Source organism: Mchenga conophoros, linkage group LG3 (assembly GCF_057382185.1).
Source record: "Mchenga conophoros isolate Kocher_MC1m ecotype Shallow Benthic linkage group LG3, M_conophoros_male_GT1.1, whole genome shotgun sequence".
Lineage (NCBI taxonomy): Eukaryota > Metazoa > Chordata > Actinopteri > Cichliformes > Cichlidae > Mchenga > Mchenga conophoros.
In genome coordinates this window covers 59,072,146-59,093,685 of record NC_140528.1, presented here as the reverse complement: position 1 = coordinate 59,093,685, position 21,540 = coordinate 59,072,146, and the positions used below count along the sequence as shown (strand labels likewise).

General features: G+C 42.3%; 1 protein-coding gene across 8 annotated transcripts in view; it reads left to right on the top strand.

The window, feature by feature from the left end:
• The first annotated feature begins 3,627 nt into the window (after nt 1-3,627).
• Nucleotides 3,628-21,540, top strand: part of LOC146579755 (phosphatidylinositol-binding clathrin assembly protein) — a 115,110-nt gene continuing 97,197 nt past the window's right edge. For 5 of the 8 annotated variants that reach the window (XM_085264716.1, XM_085264708.1, XM_085264726.1 and 2 more), the window contains exon 1: nt 3,628-4,875. In XM_085264716.1, coding sequence (XP_085120842.1) covers nt 4,746-4,875 — 130 coding nt within the window. In that variant the 5' untranslated portion in view covers nt 3,628-4,745. The remainder of the gene's footprint in view (nt 4,876-21,540) is intronic. The other 3 variants (XM_085264744.1, XM_085264696.1, XM_085264704.1) reach the window with 1 other exon arrangement.

The following is a 21,540-nucleotide window of genomic DNA, read 5'->3' as shown; positions in this document are numbered from 1 at the left end:
GCCTGAAGCCGAGGCACGCCATCGATCCCAGGCATGGTAATCACACTGAAAACCATGCCACCTGACACGCCGTAGCCCATTTACACATCGCACATGAAGCGCGAGCACCTCGGGGTGCTCTGCTGTCCGTCTTTGTCTCTGACAGGGCGGTCCCCTCCCTGCTGCCCCGTAATGGATTTACTCCCATCTCTCCGAGCACGTTGGCCTTGGGGCAAAGCATTGGCTCGGCCCCTGATTGACAGCTGCTGATAGCGGGTTGAGAGCTTGTTGCCAGGGGCTACAGGGGGACACCCTGCATCCACACATGCAGTTGCCATGGAAATAGGGAGTTCAGGCCTTCTGCCTGCAGATGGCAACGCTGCACTCCGAGTCAGGAGGGAGATGAGACCGGGGTACGAGGGCGGCACGGCGAATCGGCGGCTGTCTCTCAAAGAGAGAGCGTGGGTTTGATTTTGCGGTTTGCACAGTTCACCCCGGCTTCACCTCAGAACCCCCCCAGGTGCTGCTTTCAATTACACGCACATCAGGTGGAGAATCTGCACATTTGCACTCTTCCTAGGCATGGGTGAAAATGTCTGCTGCCGGTCTCTGCGCTGCTGCACATCAATCCTTCATTTTTTCCCCTCTTCTGTACATTATCTGATCTTTTTTTATCGCTCAACACTGCAACTGCTGCAAGAGCATAAAAAACAAACCATCTATTAAAAATCACAAAAAGCCGATCCTGTGCTGTTTCTCAGCTGTTAGGCCACACGAGACAGGCTGTTTTTCCCCGGCTCCCTTCTGCTGTCTGACACAGGCCATGTGAACCTGTGAACTGAACCATATTTGGAAGGGGTGTGTGCACGCAGCTCTAACCACTTCCATTTACAGTGGCTTCATATCTGATTTCCTCCTCAGCATGCACATTTTTCCCACCCAGATGAGCAAAGTCAGGCTGACAGCTACTCGTACGTGGAACACAGTTTCAGCTTCTGTTTCACATTCAATTCCTCTGGCTGTCTCTGTGTGGACAGGAGTCATCAACAGCTTGGAGGGTTTCTTTCTCTTTCTCTCATACACACACATCTGTAATGGGCAGGAGAGGAGAAGGGAAGCAAGTTGAGGTGAAACCCACCACTGTTCCCATGTAGTCACCCTCTGCTGCTGCTGCTGCTGCTGGGGTCAGTTTGCAGTATTTCCCACCTGAGTGACAAATACTGCAAAGCACTACTGGTTCTGTGAACCTCAAAAGAAACAGAGCCCCTCTGCATGTCTCACATCTCCCGTCCTTATGCACTCTCCTCAGCCCGGGATTATTGCATTGTGACAGGCTGCTTACATGCAAGCAGCTGTAATGAGCGTGAACCACTTGAAGCTTAGAGGAAACAGCAGCATTGCATCTGATTGCATCCTCCGAGCTGCTCCGTGAGAAACGCAGTCAGCTGCCTCCGGATATTTGATTTATTCAGCTCTCAGATCCGGTGCGTTACCCACCGGGCGGTGCGCTGTGCAGCAAGCGCGGTTCCCACTGATCTTTCAGTACACCGTGTTCCATATAGTGTGGAGTCAAACAAGGACACGGCGTCTGAGGAATCACTTAATACCACCTTAAATTTGGATTAAATTTGCATAATAGTGTTTTAACAGAGAAACACCGGGACAGTTTGTTGTTGCTGTGCAGCAGAAAAGCCTCCAAAGTGCAGAAACACGTCACGCTTCGTGTTTTTCTCGCACACATTCCGCTACAATTTAAAGCGTGATACCTTAAAGGCTTCACACACTCCTTTGGTTCCTGGCCAATAGGTTTCGGAGGCGTTCAGGAACTGTGGGGAATATAGCAACTCTTCAGCGAGCCTTCATTGATGAGCAAGACAAAAAAAGTCACTAAACTCCTTTTTTATGGAGGCTTGCATTCGCCGAACAAAACAAACAAACAAAGAAACTAGAGTTGTTATCGCAGAATCTCAAGTTCCATTTATTTTTCGACTTATTAGTTACAAATCATTTTCTTTCAGTTTTAACTTAATCAGTCGACATTTCAAGTCGTTTCCTCTTTCTTTTAGTTATTTTTTTAATTCACAGTTATATTCTCAATAATAACTCTAAATTTTAATTTATTTTAAAGGGTTTTTTTCCCCTCAGTAGGTTCAGCTTGTAAATCAATATTTTTTGAACTACCTGAATCAACATTTTGAGATAATAACCTGATTTTCTAAATTAATTATGGATATTAATAGACTTAGTCACAGTAGGCTTGGTTTGGCTTTGAGTAATTTTAATGTCAATGTACAGAATGACCACAGACTGTATATAAAAGATGGAACTAGCCACTGTAATATCAGTTACTGGTTTCTGGACAATATCAGTTTATTTATTTATTTATTCATTTTTTATCTTGGACTCAGGAGTAACCAGAGGTTTGGACAAAAGCTAGTGGTGCTAAGCTATCAACTCATTTTAGCAAGCCCGGTTACCAAGTTAAATCTACTAACTGTCCACCTCAATGACTGATTCTTCAGATGTGTTTTATGTATCACATGGACATTTAGCTTGTAGCTGATGAAGGTGGTTGATGGTCTGTATTGCACAGTATTAGACACATATTCAGATTAGATCCATGATGCGTCATGGAGGGACGCATCATGGATCTAGTAACTCCAGTTAGCTGAGGTCTACTTTACAGAATGAGTATCCTTGGGCAAGATACTAACCCCATGTTTGCCTACTGGTGGTGGTCAGAGGGCCCGGTGGCGCCAGTGTCCGGCAGCCTCGCCTCTGGCAGCATGGCAGTAATCGTACTTAGTATTTCAAATGACATTAAAGTAACATAAAACAGGTCCCGTTGCAGCAATGTTAAAAAAATAATTTTGTGAATTTGTTACATTTATGAAGTGATTGAGGTTACATTTCATAAAGTCTCACTGTGACATTATTTTTTCTATAACGTTTTTAAAAAAAAGTGCTTGTGTGGTTAATTTGTGAACACAGAGCAATGCTGTCACAACGCTGAGTGTTGCAAACATATCAGTTTATGACCAAATACAACAGTTGCATTATGTAATGCGCTTCTAGGCTTCTAGTGTTTTCTAGAGCTGCCTATTTTTGGGACACCTTTCCCCTAAATAAATGAGGTATTTAAGACAAAAAAACTCCTTTATTTATAACCACCCATCTGTTATCAAGGGGGAAACTATCCAGGGAAATATGTCTGTGAAGGTTCTCAGTCATCCAGGTCATCGTAGTCAAAGGAGCTTGCAAAGAAAAGTGTCTGGCTCAGGGGATTAGAGGATCATCAGGGGGTCCTTTTGTCCCTCTGTGGGGGGATACTCCCACTAGGTTTATATCTGGGACTCTCCACCATTTGACCTCAGAACTGAAGAAGCTTCTCGGATGAGAGGTGAAACGTCTTCAAGTAACTTAAAGAAGTCCAGACGCTTTTCTTTGCAAGCTCCTTTGACTATCCAGGGAAACTGTTTACTGCACTATCATTCTTCATGTAAACATGCGTTTTAACTTGAACACTTTAAATGAGATCTGTGCGAAGAACCTGGACGTCACGAGCCACCGCTCGAGAACGAGGTGGGATTGTAGGTATGCGGATTCCCAGCCAAAGGAGGGAATGCGTGAACGCAGCACAGTTGTGAGATCAGCTGATTTTTTACGCTGCCATTTTGTCCAGCACAGGAGCGAGCATTCAGTCAGTGAGTGCGCAAAGAGAAACCACTGGCGAGACTTTCCATACGGCGGCACCGGACCGAACTGTCGGTAAGAAAAATAAAAAAAGAACAACGGGAGCCAGTAATGTGGTGACGGCAGACGGAGGGAAGCACCAAACTGAGCCCGAGGACCGTGAAGGGAAACAGGCGAGCTAAGGGAGCTGTCAGGGAGGTTTTTTTTGTTTCTTTCTTTTTTTAAACTCAGCGGCTCCGCCGGCTCGGCTCCCCGGTCACAGACCACAGGAACCCGCTTTCTCTCTACCCGCCCGCCTGGCTGGTTGGCTTTAGCTAACCCTGCTAGCATCTCGGCTAACCCCCACCGCCGCTCCTCGCGTCTCATCTCACCGTGGGAAACTGCAACTGTCCCGGCTGTCAGTGTCACACCGTCCTCCTGTAAACTTCAAACAATGCGCTGCTCCTGTCTGAGAGACTTTTTACGCCCAAGGGACGATTTAACGCACGCTTCGCCAAGCGACCAGTGATAGCTGAGCTGCGGTCCAAGCTAACAAGTTGACGTGGAAGAGGAACTCTATTTTTTTTTTTAAAACTGTTTTCCAAGCTGTGATTTCACCAGGATTACTTTCCCCCTCTGCCCTGCCCGAGTTGGACTCGACTTTTTGGTGACTCCGGGTTACAAAGCAGCCAGTTAGCTATGTTTATTTGTGGCCAGAAAGTAATTTCAAGTGTTTGCGGATTCCACAGTGGGACTCTCTCTTGGTTCGAGTACTGCAACGGAAACATTAGCTAACACAGACTGGCTCGTGTTGTGTTTACTGCATAAATAGATAGACGGAACAAACAGTTGCCAAACATTTTTTTGTTTCATTTTTAAATTCAGATTGTAGTTAAACAGATTGTTCTTGTACCTGTCGTGAGCAGACATTGCTGCACAGGTTGTGTGGAAGACAGTGTGTGTCTGAGGGTGTGTGATCCCTGCTCTCTGTTACCTCCACTTGACAGTGAAGTCACGTTGAGTTGATCCATTGATCGGATCGTTATTGTACTATTTTCGCTGATTGAAGGGGGGGAAAGAAAAAAGTCGGTGCGATGTCGGGCCAATCTATCACGGATCGGATCACAGCAGCTCAGCACAGCATGACCGGGTCGGCTATCAGCAAGGCTGTGTGCAAAGCCACCACGCATGAAGTGAGCGGACCGAAGAAGAAGCACCTTGACTGTGAGTAGACCCCCCTCCACACATCATTCCCCTCCCCTTGTATCTGTCCTCTTCTTCACTGTAACCTGGCTGTGGTTGGACAGTCCAGTCCAATCAGCTAGATTAGACAGCAAATGGTTTTCTGTCACATATGTGTATGGCTGTAATGGCTGGTGATCCTATTAAAGATCCAGAACGTTTCAAGTCAAAATCCCAGGCTTGGCAGAGGTTGAAACCCTCATTTTTTTTCTACTCTTGGCTCTCTATGACATCACTGAGAGATACTATCCCTAATATGGGCTTCTCTGGAATGAGCACCTCCTGCCCCACCCTCCACCAATCGGAAGCCCTACAAGCTGCATTTGCTGCAATGGGCACTTGATGCTGGCTTCATAGACCCCCATGTTAAAATATCCAACTTTACAGTAAAAATAAATAGTGTTGTGGTTTACATATTTGCCAGGGACCATGGAGAGTTTTCACGCTCTTAAAGGCCACTAGTTACATCACACAGTGACAGTGAGATTAATAGACAACCAAGTGCACTTATGCTTGCCATATAGCTCTTCTATAGAGCAAAACTTTCAAGGTTACAAAAATGGAGAGGTGCACAACTGGCTAAAACGATGCCAAAACGTGGCTTGTGCCAGCAGATGTGATGCCACTTATGCCATGTCCCGCTGGTCGCAAGGGCGAGCATAGTGGACCCCTTAAGTCGTACCCCTCAAAGGTGTATGCTCAGCCTCACTGCCACAAAATAAAATCACTGAAGTGGGTTGTTTGAACCCATTTGTGCTGTTGGTGCCTTTATAATTATGATGGCAGTAACCAAAACGCCAACATTGAGGCTTGAAACTTGCAAGTTGAACACCACTGGGTGACTTCAAAGTGGCTACATTGGTCTTTTTTACTGACTGTGGATCAAACCTTCTGTTTGTGAGAAGCAGCCAATCAGAGGAAAGTTGGCGTTTAAAGGGAGAGGAAGTAGAACAGCTTATTTCAGCATTTATTTTGAATGGTCGGTCATGCAAAGCTGTGCTATATTCATGTGATTTGCAAAGCACAGAACTGTGTGCATATGTTTCCTGGTGACTGCAGCAAAGAAGCGACTGAGGTGTAACTTTCATTGGGTTCATGTCCTCAGGAATGGAGAGGAAGCATCACAGCCAGCAGGTGAAGCGGTCTCTAGATGTCCCTGCTGTTTTTTGAAATGTGTCATTCCTGATTTGTTCAGTCAGTCTCTCAGGCATTCAAACTACAGTTGGGAGAACATCTGAACATCAAGCCAGCTCACTGTTTTAGATGATGTGTCACTCTGGAAGGTGTTGAAAAGTTTACTCTCGACTTTTTGGCCATCCTTTTTTATAAAATTCACCCACGCCGGTGACTTCTGAGACAATATGCTGCTTAGTTTGAAGTCGACTCTGACTGGAACCTTAAATAGATTAGACCTGGCACTCTCTGTTAGGTTAGGCGAGTACAAAGCTGTGAAGAAAAAAAAAAAATTCACAGCTTCTCTCGTCTTTCTGTCGCCAAAAATAATAGATCAGTCCTGAAAGATTGGACAAGTAGGCTCTCGTCTACAGTTCTGTGTAAAATGAGTTCTTAAAACTCAGAGATGCTAAGTTTTACTATCAAAGATGGGGATACACTCATACATCAGATAACTGTTAAATGATATCAGCTCATCATCAAGCACAGTTTACTGATGTCAGTGGCTGATAGCTTTCTTTGTCGCATAAATTGTGGGCATAACTCTAGGAATGGGTGGAAAATCGATTCAGCACAGTGTCTCAATATTGAATTGATAGAGAGACACCAAATATCAATATTTTATTCAATAAATCCAAATAAATAAACTAAAATACTCTGGGAATACTACTCTACTAACAAGACGACCCATCTCACTTCCCTCCTGAAATAGGTTCAGCTAAGGCATCAAACACATTTTGCTTGGCAGAATATATGAATACCAACTTGACCCCATTCAATCGTAGACTGATATCGGTCTGTTTCTCTACTAGTTAAATGTTCTGTGTGGAACATTGCTGGAAGAATTTCAAACACACCATGTACTTTCGTGAAGAATAGCTTTTGTTTCCAGGGAGGGTAACAAATAAGAAAACAAATAAAAATAAGGTCCATGTTGATGTTGGCCAAGATTTTCACAGTTGGTGTGTCCCGAACCCAAAATGCCAAACAAACCATAGAATTGTCACATTTCAGGACCTTAGACCTGGATGTTTGAGTTTTATTGCTTGAAAATGGGTGAAATCTATCAAATAGGAATTAAAAAAAAAAAAAAAAAAAAAGTTAACTGTTTCCCTATGATAGCAAGAATTCCTTAGCTATCTTAACTATAATCACTTCCCGTCTGTTCTGGAGAACCACCAAATGCCTTTTTAATGAAAAGCTTTGATAGTTTGTTTATTTGTTTAATCATGTTAGAATATTTCAGCCTTCTTGAGCTCCCTAAACAGCATTTAAGAGCTTAAAACCATAGATCTGTCAGGGTCGGGGCAAGGTCAGTTTGAAATGAGGTGGTGTTTGAGTTAGGCACTACACCCAACATTGGTTATAGATAGACACTTAAAACAAGAAGTTAGGGTTAGGTCAAGCTGTTGGGTTAGCTTTAAATGCCATTGTTGGTTAGGGTTGGACACCACACCCAATGTGTTGAAGGTCAGGTTAAACTGTTGGGTCACATGTAATTGAGTTTCGTAAGCTAGGTTTGGATACAAAACCCAAGGTGGTTGGACTTAGGTTCAGAGTCGGCAGCTGACCATTTAAACTGGAGAGTAATTGGCTTAAGCCTCTTTGCTGTTCTAACCAAAAACAACTATATACACCTAATATACTAAGAGAGAAACGTAGCCACCCAAAATGATAAAAGCCCCAACCAGTCAGGGCAGATGATTGCCCGTCCTTAAGCCTACTTCTGGTGTAAGGTTCTTCCTATTAAAAGGGAGTTTTACCTTCCCGTGGTCACCAAAATGTTGGGGTTTACTCTGTTTTATTTGAGTGTCTTTGTGATTTGGTGTTATGTAAATACAACTTTTATCTGTTAGATTGTAGAGAAAAAGCAGTAGAAAAACACATTTTCTCTGTAGGTGCAAAGGTGGATCAATGAACCCATTACACCCTGACATAGCTTGGTGCGAGTGCACAATCCTCAGTACATTTCCATTTGTTTTGCAGTTTCTCACCTCAGACATTTATAATTATGATAATCTGATGTGCACCTCCCTAGAAATGTAACTACTGGTCTGCTCTATGCAGCTCACCACTATTGTGAGTGGGCTGTTCAGCACAGTCGATTCCTCATGTGCATTTCTGCTTTTTTTTTTGTAGTTTTTAAATGTATCAGGGAGAGAATAACAATCAATACAAAGGTAATAATCATAGCATCAGTATGATGCGCAAATGTCGTTAAATTCTCGGAGGGAGATTGCTGAAACTGTTTGGAGGGAAGTGGGGGAATGTACAAGGAAGTGGAAAAACTAGGAATCCAATTCAGGGCTTGGACATCATAGGGTTAAATTGAGATGCCATTTGGCTTTTCTGCTTGTCAAAGTTTAAACAGTGACCGTCTAAATGGTTAGTGTTAACATTTTTGTCAGCTGACTAATCATGCCAGCACCTGTTCTTATTTGTGAAGCTCTAATCAGCCAATACATTACTTCAATCAAAGGCTTCTGGTGTTTTGGGGTCTGGCGCCGATACGCAGCTCTTGTAGCCAGTTCCTTTAGTACGGACTTCAAGAAGAGTCGTAGACAGAGATAACACAGCAAGTGATAGAAGTCCCGAGGTCCCAGAAGGATGCATTGTGGTTATCTTGTTTTCAAGGAGAGCATAAATCACTCAAATGCCTCACAGATCATGGGAGAAACATGACATTTCTTGATATGGCAGCTTTGATGGCCTTTATTTGTTGGGAAATCCCCTCAGACACTTTCAGGTGCAGCAGCGCAGAGCACATTGTACTCCCATCGCCTTTTAGATTAGTAATTGATTCCTGATTGTCACCTTATGTCCCATCTTGGTCATAAAGAGTGAATGACCATATTTCATTGTCAGTGGCATCCCTCAAATTAAACCTGAGTCATGTCGAAGGTGGCTGTGATGCAAATGTGCCATCATAAAAGAGCAAAAAAATGAATAAATGGAATAAAAATAAAACTGAGTCACACGTGTGCATATGTGCAGCGCCGTCTTAGACATTGCTGAGACTAAATGTGCTGAAGATCTGTTTCTGGGAACTGCCTTTGTCGGCTGTGGGATGCACATATTTGATTGATGTTTCAGCTCAGCTGCCTCGCATCCGTCAACTCCGCCTCCTCCTCGCTCACAAGACTCAGCTGCTGACGTTAGAGGAAAAAGACATGCATTGTCTCTGTTCCTTTGTGAACCTGGCCGGACTTTAATAGCCAATATGCCACGTCAAGCTTAATCATTATAGATATTGATTTCTTTGTGAGAGCAACAACCTCGGTGCCGTTGGGGGAAGGAGCAATCAGTGAGCAGTGCATTGCATGGTATTTGTCCTTCTGATGATTTTAACACGAAGATAACATGCAGTGTTGTCAGGCTGTTAACTTCATTGTGTTGCTGGTATGAAGGAAGGGCAGCCAGCAGGCAGGAATAAAAGGCAGGCTATCTGTTTGTCATTCAGTCTGGCAGGTAGTCAATTTGTGAGTCTGTTAGCAAGAATGTGAGGCTGGCAGGGAGTGTATTCGATCACTACTCAGTCAACTAGTCAGCCAGCTTATTCAACTATCCAGTAAAGCAGTAAATACTGGATTGTCTGCCTGTAGGTGAGCCCCATTCATGCTGTTATGCTTTCCCTTGTTATACTGTTACAGCAAGGGAGGCTCAGATCAAACATAGATTTAAATACAGAGGTCAGCTTATATCACTGTGAGCCAACTGTGAGCCAACAACCTGTGTTAAATGCTTGATTTCAGACCCTCTGTATGGCTCTGTATGGTGACCAAGAAGGCAGGCCTGTTTATAGAAAAGAATGACTGTGTTTGCCTGAGTAGTTAATGAGGGTGGTCTCTGCCTATTCATCTACCCTTGGAAAAACCTGGAAACTATTCTAATGGTTGTCAAACCGCGTCTTGGTGGTCTATGTTGTTCGTATGTGCTGAGGTGTCAAAGGTCATCATTAATGGTGTTGGGGGAAAGGGAAGATGGCTTTTTTAAAAGGCAAACTAAAACAGCCTTATTATAACACAAATAAGGATTATTCTGAACTATCAGTCATGCAAAGCTACTCTAGTAGAGTCCAAGAGGTGAGCTGGTGTGCCTGGAGCCTCTCTCATCTGTCATAGGCTCAGAGGTTGGGGCATACATTGGAAAGTCTGGAGGCAGACGGAAGATTTATGGATAGATTGATGGATGTTTATAACTTACTAAGTCTTTATAATACAGTAATATAGACGCACTATTTTTGGTTCCCGCTGTACTGGGAAATGTCAGCAGCAGCGATAGATAATACGTCGGCTGTGTTGAGCAGTGCTTCGCTGTCAGCTGAAGGCCTGGTGGCAGGAGACTGAAGTAACGTGTCTAAAACAGACAGAAACAGAAACACTGTTCGAAACTTTACATTATTTTTAGTTCTGAACAGATTCTCCCCACACTGCCAACAAAATGTGTCGGTAATGGGACTCTTGGGTACGCTGAATTGAAATATCGCCAAACAAACCTCCTAAACAGTGTAATTTGCGAGGAGAACACCCGACAAGTCTTACATTGCATGATTATGTATTGGTTTAGGAGTGTAACTATTATCCGGACATTTGGATTCACGCTGAAATCAAACAAGCTTGAAATGAAATTTGTGTCATAATTTCAACTGGAAGTTTTAATCTGCTTTTGTTATCCGTGGTGGTTACACAAATAACCCAGGCTCTGTGATGCTTAGCCAGGCCTCACTGATGCAGTCTGTGTTTATTACTGGGGCTTTAGTTTATGGTTGCACTCCAGTGCCATAGCCGTTTGGGTACTAAAGTTTCATGCAGGTCTTTAAAGCTAATGAGAATCTGTAGTGAAGTTTACTTGTCTAAAGACTGCTGGCTCATTCTGTGGAAAAAAAAAAAATAATAAGATGCCTGTTTTTAATCTCTCGTATCTACCTTAATACATGACCTATCTGCATGATATCTTAGAAATGAAAGATACATTTCAGCTTTGTTTAAGCTTACTGCAACCATCAGATCAGCCACCCCTAGATGATGGAACTGGAATCAAATCTCGTTTTGATAGGCTGCCTACTCAACATGGTGATATTATTCTTGAATGGTTACCCCAAAAAAGCATCTTCTCAGTTTTGTTTCTTTTGTCCTTTTTTTTTTTTTTCTCTTAAGTAAACAGATGCGTCACTCTCACCTGTACTCAGGAGGTTTTAAGGGCTCAAATATGATGGAAAAGCTAAAGACCAAGATTTAACCCAACCTTATCTAATTTGAGGAAGTGGTAAATGGACTGCTTCCTATATCAAAATATCTGTGGTATCGGAGGTAAGATTTTCTAAAAATAAAACGATAGCTTGAAAAGGATGTCACCAATGATTTGATAGTTAAATCTAGTGAAAGTCTCGGATAAGTTCAAATATCCGTGCTCTTGACCTCAAGGTCAGTGTCAAAGGTCATGTTTCCTGAATATCTTGTAAATGCAATAACTGAAGAAGTTGCCTAAGATTTTTAAATTGATGTCATAGGAGACTATACTATGAGGCTGAGGGGTAGCATTGGTAGAAACCAATATTTATTTATTTTTTTAAATATTGAATGACCTTGCTACATTTACAAAGTCTGAAGATCTTGGCCCTTGGAGAGTTATTAAATAACTGACATTTTCTGCAGCAGGGTGCTAATCTAATGTCAGTTTGTATTAACGATGCATTCAGGAGGCAGAGGTAAAATGCAGGTTATGTCAGAATCTAGAGACAGTTGCTACCAGTCTGAACTGGTCCAGCAGCTAACATTTCCATAAATTAGGGAATTGTTTGCCTACAGAGCCGCTTATCTGTGGTCAGAGGACAACCTGGACACCAAAGCACAGGTTAGACTGTGCTGCTGCTGAGTTTTAGTTTTAGTTTGTTTTTTTTTTCCCTTTCTTTCAGCATCTCTATTTCTGACACAGTCAGAGCCCCTTACTTCTGCATGCACACAAACACACCACCATCATTTTCTATTGCTCTCCTCTTGGCACAAATTCACCGCAAGCAGCTGTGACTGTCTGACAGCAAGCTGTGAATGATCTCACAGGCGTATTTGCATCTAGACCCAATAACCGAATAACCCTGGCAGATGCCTTTCGGAGCTGCCAGCGGCGGGCGCGTAAGGGGTTCATGAGGGCTGCCGCGAAGCCGTGACATTCACGCGCCACCGGCGAAAATAAGTGCCGTTTTAAAGCCATTTAGTGTCATGATTGGGACTGTCCACCTCAATTAACCCCGGCGTGTGAGTCAGCGGCAAAAATGACGAGCTCTTCCCCATCAGGGCTGAAAAGGCTCTTCTATTTGTGGAGATTATTGTCATAAAAATCAGTGAGGGAGGGTCGGAGCGTGTTGGGAAAGTGTCTGTTTCCCCTGGCACACCTGCTTGCAGTTTGCATGTTGTCAAGTTGAGAGATGCTGTTTGTTGAATCCGGCCTCTCTAAGCAGACTTCCACACTCGGGAGGTTGCTTTTTCCCCCCACCTCTTTTTCTCATCATTGAGATTGTTTTGCAATCTTATAGCTGTCAGGAAGAAGTTGTGACATTTAAACTGAAGTCTAGTTTCCCGTTCACTACTGCTCTGTTGTCATGGCAGCAAACCAGCCAACTGGCATGTGTTAAATGGACTTTAGTTGACTGGGGAAGTTGGATGGCGAAATTGACCGTCAACTCAATAGCTCTGCGGTTTTTACAACCTTTGTTTATGCAGTTGGGTGTTTGTCCCCGGTTAAGGTGATGGAACATCCAGCAACTGTAAATAAATTAAAAAAATAGAGTGGGGGAACTACTTTGTGTGTTTGCGATTTATTTACTTTAATGGATGTTGGTGGTGGGGGGGTCTCCAGAACTCTCACACCCTGACATCAGTCACTCATGTGAAGGTGTGCATGAAATGGCAGTCCTGCCTGCTCTAGCTCTGATCTCATGCCCAGACAGTGAACCACCTCTGGATCATCTACCTGTTTTCTATGTAGGGCTGCCACGATTAGTCGACTAGTCACGATTATGTCGACTATTAAAATCGTCGACGACTAATTTAATAGTCGACGCATCGTTTGAAGCTTTGTAAGATCACAAAGGACGCAGGAATGAGTAGTAGGATTTAAGGGTGTAATAACGGACTGAAACAGAAGATGGCAGCACTGCATGTACAAGGATGCCAGCTGCCGTTAAACCCCGAAGAAGAAGAAGCTGTGTCCCAGAATTCATAGCGCAGCCCAGCGCAGTTGTCGACAATGGCGGCAGCTAGTTAGTTTTAACTTTACTCTTATTATTCTTTCTGGGTCACAAAATAAACGTTTAACATATTTTCAGGCGAGAATGTAGCTGTGTAAACCTCAAATATCTGCTCAGTTTATCAGGACACCACATATTTTCAAAAGCTCTCCGACGTTTTCGGAGACGTCTGTTACCCACTAGCTCGTTAGCTAGGCGGGGGCAAGGCTAACTAGAGCCGTGAGAACACCGGACTCCCGGCAAATCGTTTTAAAACCCACCACTGTCTTTCGCTACTCAGGTTAAACATATATATAAGTCACTTAGATAACTTAAAATGTTATTGTTTGGCTTTCTTTAGTATTTTATTTGTTCCTGAGTAAATCGGTTTGGCTAAGATTAAAGTTATAGTTTTTGCACAGCTAAATAAACTTCAAGCAGCCAGCTGATCATCAGAAGTTTGAGACGCTGGATAATATACTCCGGTGTCCTGTTATATTTTAGAAAGCAAGGAGTTTATTAAACTTCACCGAAACAATCTGCAAATTTCATTAAAAATTAATAAACTATCATCTTGTCTTTATTTTTAGTTAGCACAAACACTTCAAGCTGTAAGCTAATGATAGTTATATAAGAGCAGATGCTGCTGGTGCAATAAGCTGTACGCTGTACGTCCAATGGATGATGATCTGATTAGTCGACTAATCGCAAAAATAATCGGTGACTAGTCGACTATCAAAATAATCGTTTGTGGCAGCCCTATTTCTATGTTGTTGCTCTATTGTTGTTTTTGAAGGTTGACATGAAAAGGTGATTGAGCCATGGTAGGGTGATTCAGAGACCTCGAGGTCTACAGAACTCTTATTAGCAGATGTTGGTGGAAATAAAAGTAAGGAGATAAAAATATTATGTCTGATTATCTTCAGGTTCAGTGCAAACGTGATGAAGACCTGTCCTAGACAAGAAGAGGTGTCAAGAAGCCCTTATGATGCACCTTAAAATTGCCATGCTTTTTTTTTTGGATAAACTACTTTCCAGCAACATCTAATACTAGGGCTGCTCGATTATGGCAAAAATGATAATCACGATTATTTTCACTGAAATTGAGATCACGATTATTTGACGATATTTATTTAACCCTTTAAGACCTACTATAGAACCAAGTCCACCAGAGCTTATATTATTTTTTTACATGCTGTAGTGCCATTTGTGGGAGCATTTCAAGTTGCTATACATCAATACAACTGTTATAGCCCATATTTTAATAATATGTATGCATTAAGTGCATAGTAATTACATAAATTGCAAAAAAGTGCAATAAACTACAAAAAAAATTGAAAATCGCGTTTGTTTTGTTTACATATATTTCTACTTGGAGAAATTTAAGAGGTTTATCCCTCAAAACTTTAAATACAATAAAGTTGCAAAAAATAGTTTCCCACCACAGGAAATTTATTTTGAGTGTCTTCATAGTTTTATTTTGGAGATACAGCAATTTTTATATACTGCAGGAAAAACAAAAAACAATCCTATGATGCAAATTTGCAAAGAAAACAGCATATGCATCATTTCACTGTGGGAAGTGTTACGACCAGCTGATAGGAACGGCGAAGCGTGTTTCTGGAATATTATGTTTTTGTTCCTGCAAGCGCTTTTTATGCAATTTTTGCAAAGCTATATGTGGAAGGAAACCGTGACCGAGGACAAGCTGATGGCATCAGATGTAAGTACAACTCCTCCGGTTTCATATGCAAAACAAATTATTGTGCTAGCTTACACGGTTCAGGTTCTACAGGGATTTAACAATAGTTACGCAAAACGGAGCGTGCTGCTCTGACCGGCTTTAAAGGGTTAACAATGACTTTTAAAAAATAATATAAAATAGTGTGCAACACCACTGAAGTTTTTTTTTTTTTAAACTCTCTTTTCAACCAACGGCAGTCACTCTCCAAATAACTTCTGCTTAGCTTTCCGAGCTTCCCTCGGGTCCTCTTAATCAGCGGTCTCCAACCTTTTTTGCGCCACGGACCGGTTTATGCCCGACAATATTTTCACGGACCGGCCTTTAAGGTGTCGCGGATAAATGAGGGAGGGGCTAATAATCGGCTCAGTCATTTTTAATGATCGTTGAAAGCCCAGATCGTAATCGTGATTAAAATTCGATTAATTGAGCAGCCCTATCTAATACCCTGTCTTTCTATAGTTTGTAATGATATTTTAGTACAGAAGCTCAGAGATTCACAGATTAAACAATAATTTGAAAACATGAGACCTTATGGAAGGGGGGAAAGCACTTGGCAAAGTCTTTTCTTCTATTTTTGACTTTGTCTCCTTCTACATCTGCACTGACGTGGCGGTATTGTCTGCGTGGTGACACCTATCATTCAGGAGAATACTGGAGCCGCTTCCAGTGCCTTAATGGCAAGCATAAATAGAAGTGGCTGTGTGACATACTGGGGCTTTCAAGACAAAGCCTTTGAGTGGTGCATTAAAATCATTTTGCTTCAGATTTTCATCTGACCACTTTAAGCTTGTGTTAATAATTAAATTAAACAATGAATTTTGCTGGACAAACCTCCCCCCAACACACACACTCCTCTGGGCCTAAGAGTCATTTTTGGGTATAACCTGTGGGGTTTCTCCAAACAGTGCCAGTAATAAATGTTTGCTGAGTCTCTGACGGTCAGCGCTGCTGCTGGAGTTGCGTCATTACACTGAAACATTTTGTTCCAGGATACATAAGACTTTTATTTATTTATTTACTTAGATTTTTTATAGCTCTTTTTGACTGTTTTCTTGGGTCGTTTTATTGGAGATAAGAGTTTAGTTCTGTCTCTAACAGTGCGGCAGTGCTAATCTAAAGCTGCTCTGTGGCCACACACGGATGCAGAGATTGACAACGTAGCGCCTTATTGGGTGTCTGCCCACATGGATGTGTTGACTCATGTTTGGAGGCTTGTGCAGTCTGTGCCATTGTAGGCAGCTGACCTGAGCATTGACTGGAAGTTTCTCCCTTTTATCCTATGATAGCAGTTCCAAAGGTTGCCCCGGCTTGCCAGAGTGGAAGGTACATGGTCGCCAAAAAATGACCATTTGGCCTGTATGCTCGTGCCGTCTTCCCCTCCTGCCCTGCCTGCTTTTGTCCCATCCTACATGCCTTTTTAGATTCTTGGTCAGCGTATCCTGTTATTGTGTCCATTTTCATGCCTTTCTGCTCAGTAGCAGTTAAGTTTATGGTAGCTTAATACAACATGCCACATGATTTTGTTATTTATTTATTTTTTAGCCGGCTGGCTGAGCTGCCGGCCCACATGTCCTTTTACATCATGTTGTGTCGAGCCATTTTTAGCCAAACCTTAAAACTGGGTTACGCTTACACGACAAATTGATGTGGCGCTAGAGCAGTCCTCTACACCAGTGCTTTGACTCGCTTTGTCTGGGCAACAGCGTTGTTTCTTCAGGTTTGTTTAGGAGGCAAACAAAGATCTTGTGGGCGCTGAGTTATTAAGCTCTGGTTTATGTGGTTTGTGTTTCTGCCTCCAGCGAGTTGGTGCTCATTCAAACTTTATGACTCCACATCAGACAGCAGCTCGCAGGTCACCTTGAGTGCTCTCTCATGTGTGCTGGAATATGTTTACAGGTGTGATTTTAAGATGTAATGCACTTATTTTAAATTAAAACCCTCTAAAAATGTGCATCTAATGTATAAAAATGTCTAAAATTCCACAAACTAATAATACAGTACTTTTAATAAACCCCTTAACTTAATTTTTAGACTTTAAGTTAGCTTGAAGTCTTAATTGATTTCCAATGCACCGTGGTTTACAGAGGCTGAGAATCTTACCATTGTAAACCTATGGGTCTAACTGTATACACATATAATTTCCTAATATAAATTGATGTATTTTAGCATAAACAGGCCTTTTAACTTGGAAATAACAAAACAATTAAATAAAATAATTATGGAAAGTTGTACAGAACAGAGCTGAGGGAGCTCTGCTGCAAATAATACAGCTTCAAGAAACGGGAAATAATCAAATCATCAGGTACCTGCAGAGCATGAGGCTTTTATCATTAGCCAATTCATAAGGTGTCTTCAAAACAGCGCAGCATTGCTGCCTTCTGGTCAAAACCCAAAGGATCTTACCAAACCTTCCTCTTGCCAAACAGGAAGTGGAGCATAAATTGCTCCGACTGTAACAGAGTTGGGTTGTGAACTTTGTATCATCAGTACCTGAATTATTTCAGGCCTTATCAGAGTCTCTGTTAGGACTAATTTCAGGGAGGGAGGGGTGTGTTTAATGAGGGTTTTTAGACACCAGCTAAAGCTGTTAAGATGGCCCATGTATGTAATTAGTTACTGTTTACCATTGTTTTTACACTTTTAGCCTGAAAGAGGTGGCAGAACTAAAGAGGTTTCACCTTCAAGATAAATTTAATGGATTTAACTCTACGGCCATGCAAAGTTCATTCAGAACTTTTCGAGCTAACGTGTTCACAGATAGAATGACACACGCCAACGGTGGAGGTAACAATAGTATTAGAGTAGTATTAGTATGGAAAATATTTTGAGATTTCAGTAAGTTGCTTGATTCATAGAGTTTCAAAACTGTGGTAAAGCTGGGATCTTGTTTAAAAACTCGTAGCAGTTGAGGTCTTCACTGCAGTTTTGGACTTTGTAGAGAATCCAGTGGGCTGAGTGGGACCCTCCGTCAGAGGATACGCATAAGAGAGGGTTTGATGTCATGTCGGCTTCAAAGAACCAAAATGGTAGTCTACTGTTTTTTGATAGCCTGGTCAGCTATGGACCCATGCATGAAGGAGAGACTTTAAATGCAACACTCCCTCTTTTCTATATTGCTGCATCCCAGGGTGCACAGGAGCTGCTGGTGACTCAGCAGGTGTTGAAATAATATGAAAGGCAATGAGTGCTAATCAGTGAGTTGTAAAGGAACAGCCAGTCTTAAGTGTCTTATTGTGGAGAGGCAGTGCTATGTGGGCTTGCTGTAGAAGAAAAAACGACAGACTGCGGCGCACGCAGAGGTTGCGAGCACGTCTGGCTTGAAGCTTTGAAACTGTTTCTAAATACGTCGGCTAAATACACTTTATTTTTCCTCATGCGGGAGGGAGAAAAAATCAGTTTGAGTTTAGCGATCAGTATATTTGCTGTTTAATTTTAATTCCTCGCGTGGCGTGCCCTTCTTTGTCGCCCTGTCACTCCGTCCCCGTCTGGTCTTTACTCTTCTGTATTCTCATTACACAGAGTACACACACGGAGCAACTCGTTTCCATCCACTGAACCCCATCAAAGAAAGTATTCAGAGAATTGAAAAAAAGAAAGACTGGGGACATTAAAGGACACAGAAAGGCCAGTTTATTTCCTGCTATTTGCTTTTCATTGATTCCAGCCCTGATTAGACCCGCTGCTGGGTGTAGCTGGTGGTGGGTAAGTAGGGAGGGGGGCCTGCTTCTTAAGTGATTGTGAGGTGCGTCTAATGCTATCTAAACAGAGTGTGGAAAACCCCTCCCTGACTGCAGAGCGGAGATAGGCTCAGTTTAGACTAGCAGCCAGGAAAACCGGCTTACTGCTGTCTGGATACGTCCATTTCGAGCCAAGCACAGGGGAGTGCACGTGATGTGAAGCGGGAGAGCAAGGGAGTCTGTCGCAAACATGCTGCACAGTCAGTGAACTCGCACAATCAGGTAGTGATACTGAAGCACAGTCAACAGGAGCTTGCATTACCGATTGTGCTCACAGGAGAAGCCTTTTTAAAAAAAAAAAATATTATAAAGAGTAATATTTAAATTAAGATTAAGTTATATGGCAAATATTTAATCAAAGCCTTAATTGGCTTTAAATTAGCAGGATGTATTTCACAACCTCATGTTATTGCAGGAAAATCCCCTTGTAGTTCATTTTCTTTTGCATTTTTCTCCCTCATCTCATTTTCTTGCTGTGAAACTAACCAGATTAAACTCATCGTCAGCTTTTTGACTATTCAGTTGCAAAAAAAAGGAAACAAGTTACCTGAGCACATGGACAAGTAGATGTCCTGTACCCAAAAGGATTAAACAATACATTTATATTAACAATGGACAAAATAACTCTGTATGATATTGAGTAGTGACAAACTGTTCTGTGGGACATTTTCATAGTTTCGTGCCCTAAAACATCATTGTTTTTATTGGATTCTTTATTTATTAAGCCAATACAAGGTGGAAAATGGACCCAACTCACCGAGCCCAAATATTTTTCAGGAAACTGTGAACTCCAAATTGGCTAAAAGTGGAGGAGATAAATGACTTTTACACTGGACATATGAAAACATCGATATTTAGCTGTGTTTTTTCTTAAAGATGTTGGGTGGTTCCAAACATCTCTAAAAATTCAACCAAGTCACAAAATGTTTCTCCAGCTGAGAAGCTCCAGCTCTACAGCCACATGAACAGTATGACTCGTCTGGGAGTTTAATAATGTCAGTGTTGTTTTACCTCAGACACACAGCTAGAATCTGCTCCGGGTCAATCGGCTCTCTGAAATTATTTCTCCACTTCCTCAGTTGTGGTCTCAACTCTACCAACAAGAGCTCAAACTGCTGTACTGACACCCTGAAATATGTACTAAAGTGGCCGTGATACAGCTTAAACTCCTTGATCGAGCCATGACAGTCTCCCTGCTGCCTTCTCGTGAGAATTAAATGCACCTAGAGCCTCAGCTTCTACCTTTTCTTTATTTAGAAACATCAGGACCAGCTTATCGTGGCTTGATGTCAACTTCACGGTTTGTTTTGTGTTTTTTAAACAACACGTTTTTTTGAGGATGAATTTTCTGCGAAACTGAACGCTTTCGCTGTGTGTATATAGGTTGCACAGCAAGTTCAGATTTTTCGCAATTCGTTCAGTGTGCAACAGCCTTAAGTATGACAAGTATTTCTATTAGATCAACTAAATGGCAGAATAAAAAGGTATTACCCACACATTGCTCATTATGTGGAACCCGTCACCTCTCCTCTGGAAATTCTCACAATGCAAAGAAAAGACCCGATCGTTTGGTTTAGCGATTTTTGGTGTGGTTTTTTTTTTTTTTTTTCTTTAGGGAGCATTAAATGCGTGAGTTGGAGTTGAGCGTCCTGCTCAAGGGAAACCTTTGCCTGCACAAATCCAAAGCACTGTAGCATTCATGTTGAACGCTGACAGGTTTAGTGTGTTAGGTAATGGTAGCACATGGTTTGAAACGGGCTTTGTCTGCCTGTGCGTGTTGTTTGGGAACATTCAGTGCTTCTGTTCCCGTCCCGTTCTGATGTCAGGTTATTTTTAGCCTTGTTCTCTCAGGAGCCTTTGGCTGGGTTCAACTGCTTAGTTTTCCTTCCCTGCTCTACCTGTGTGCATGTACATCTATCCGCATGCCCGCCGTCGTTCGCTCTGTCGGCATCGCTCCTTTATTCCTGACACAAACCAGCAGACACCCCCTCCTCCCCAGACGGTTGTGCGCAGACGTTCTCTCAGAGACGTGCATGCACAGAGACTTCAAACCTATTTACTTGACAAGATTTCCCGAATCCCCCCCCATGAAAACAGTGCAGCTGGAGAAAAGCAGGGAGTTTGTCTCAGTTGCTTTTTCAGTCTATCTTTCTCTGTGTGCCTGTGTGACAGGGGCACAAAGGAGAGGGGGCAACTGCTCTTATTTAAGACCTCAAGGGGAGAATTAAAGCTCCAGAACCACAGCTAGTCTATTAATAGACCGACTTCTGGTGGCACTCTGTCTTAGTTTCTACCCTTCACTTAATTTGCTACTCCTCTTCTGCCTTGCTACCTCTGCCCTATCTTGTCCATTTTACCTTGTCCTGTATTGATGTGAATCTCTTTGATTTTTCGTATTCAGAAACTATCGCCATTAAAACTTAGAATCATGTTTTAATGTCAATGTGTCAAACGTATGCTCTGCAGGCCAGAGGGGTCCAAACTGATCCATCTGCACCAGAGTGCATCACGAACGGTGTAAGAACATTTACTAGATCATTTAATGAGAGCGGATGTCCAAATTGTGGGTTTTTAATCCTAGTCAGTCCTCCTTACTGGCAAAGATATCGTCAGTGAGTCTGAGTCTTTCTTTGATTCACTGCCGATCGTAGGAAAACTGATATCCACTGTTAAAACTGCACTTAATATTCCTGAGAAGTCTCAGGCTGGGGACCCTTAGCCATCCAGAATTTACTTCCTTACACTGAAAGCAAAGGAAAAGAATTTGG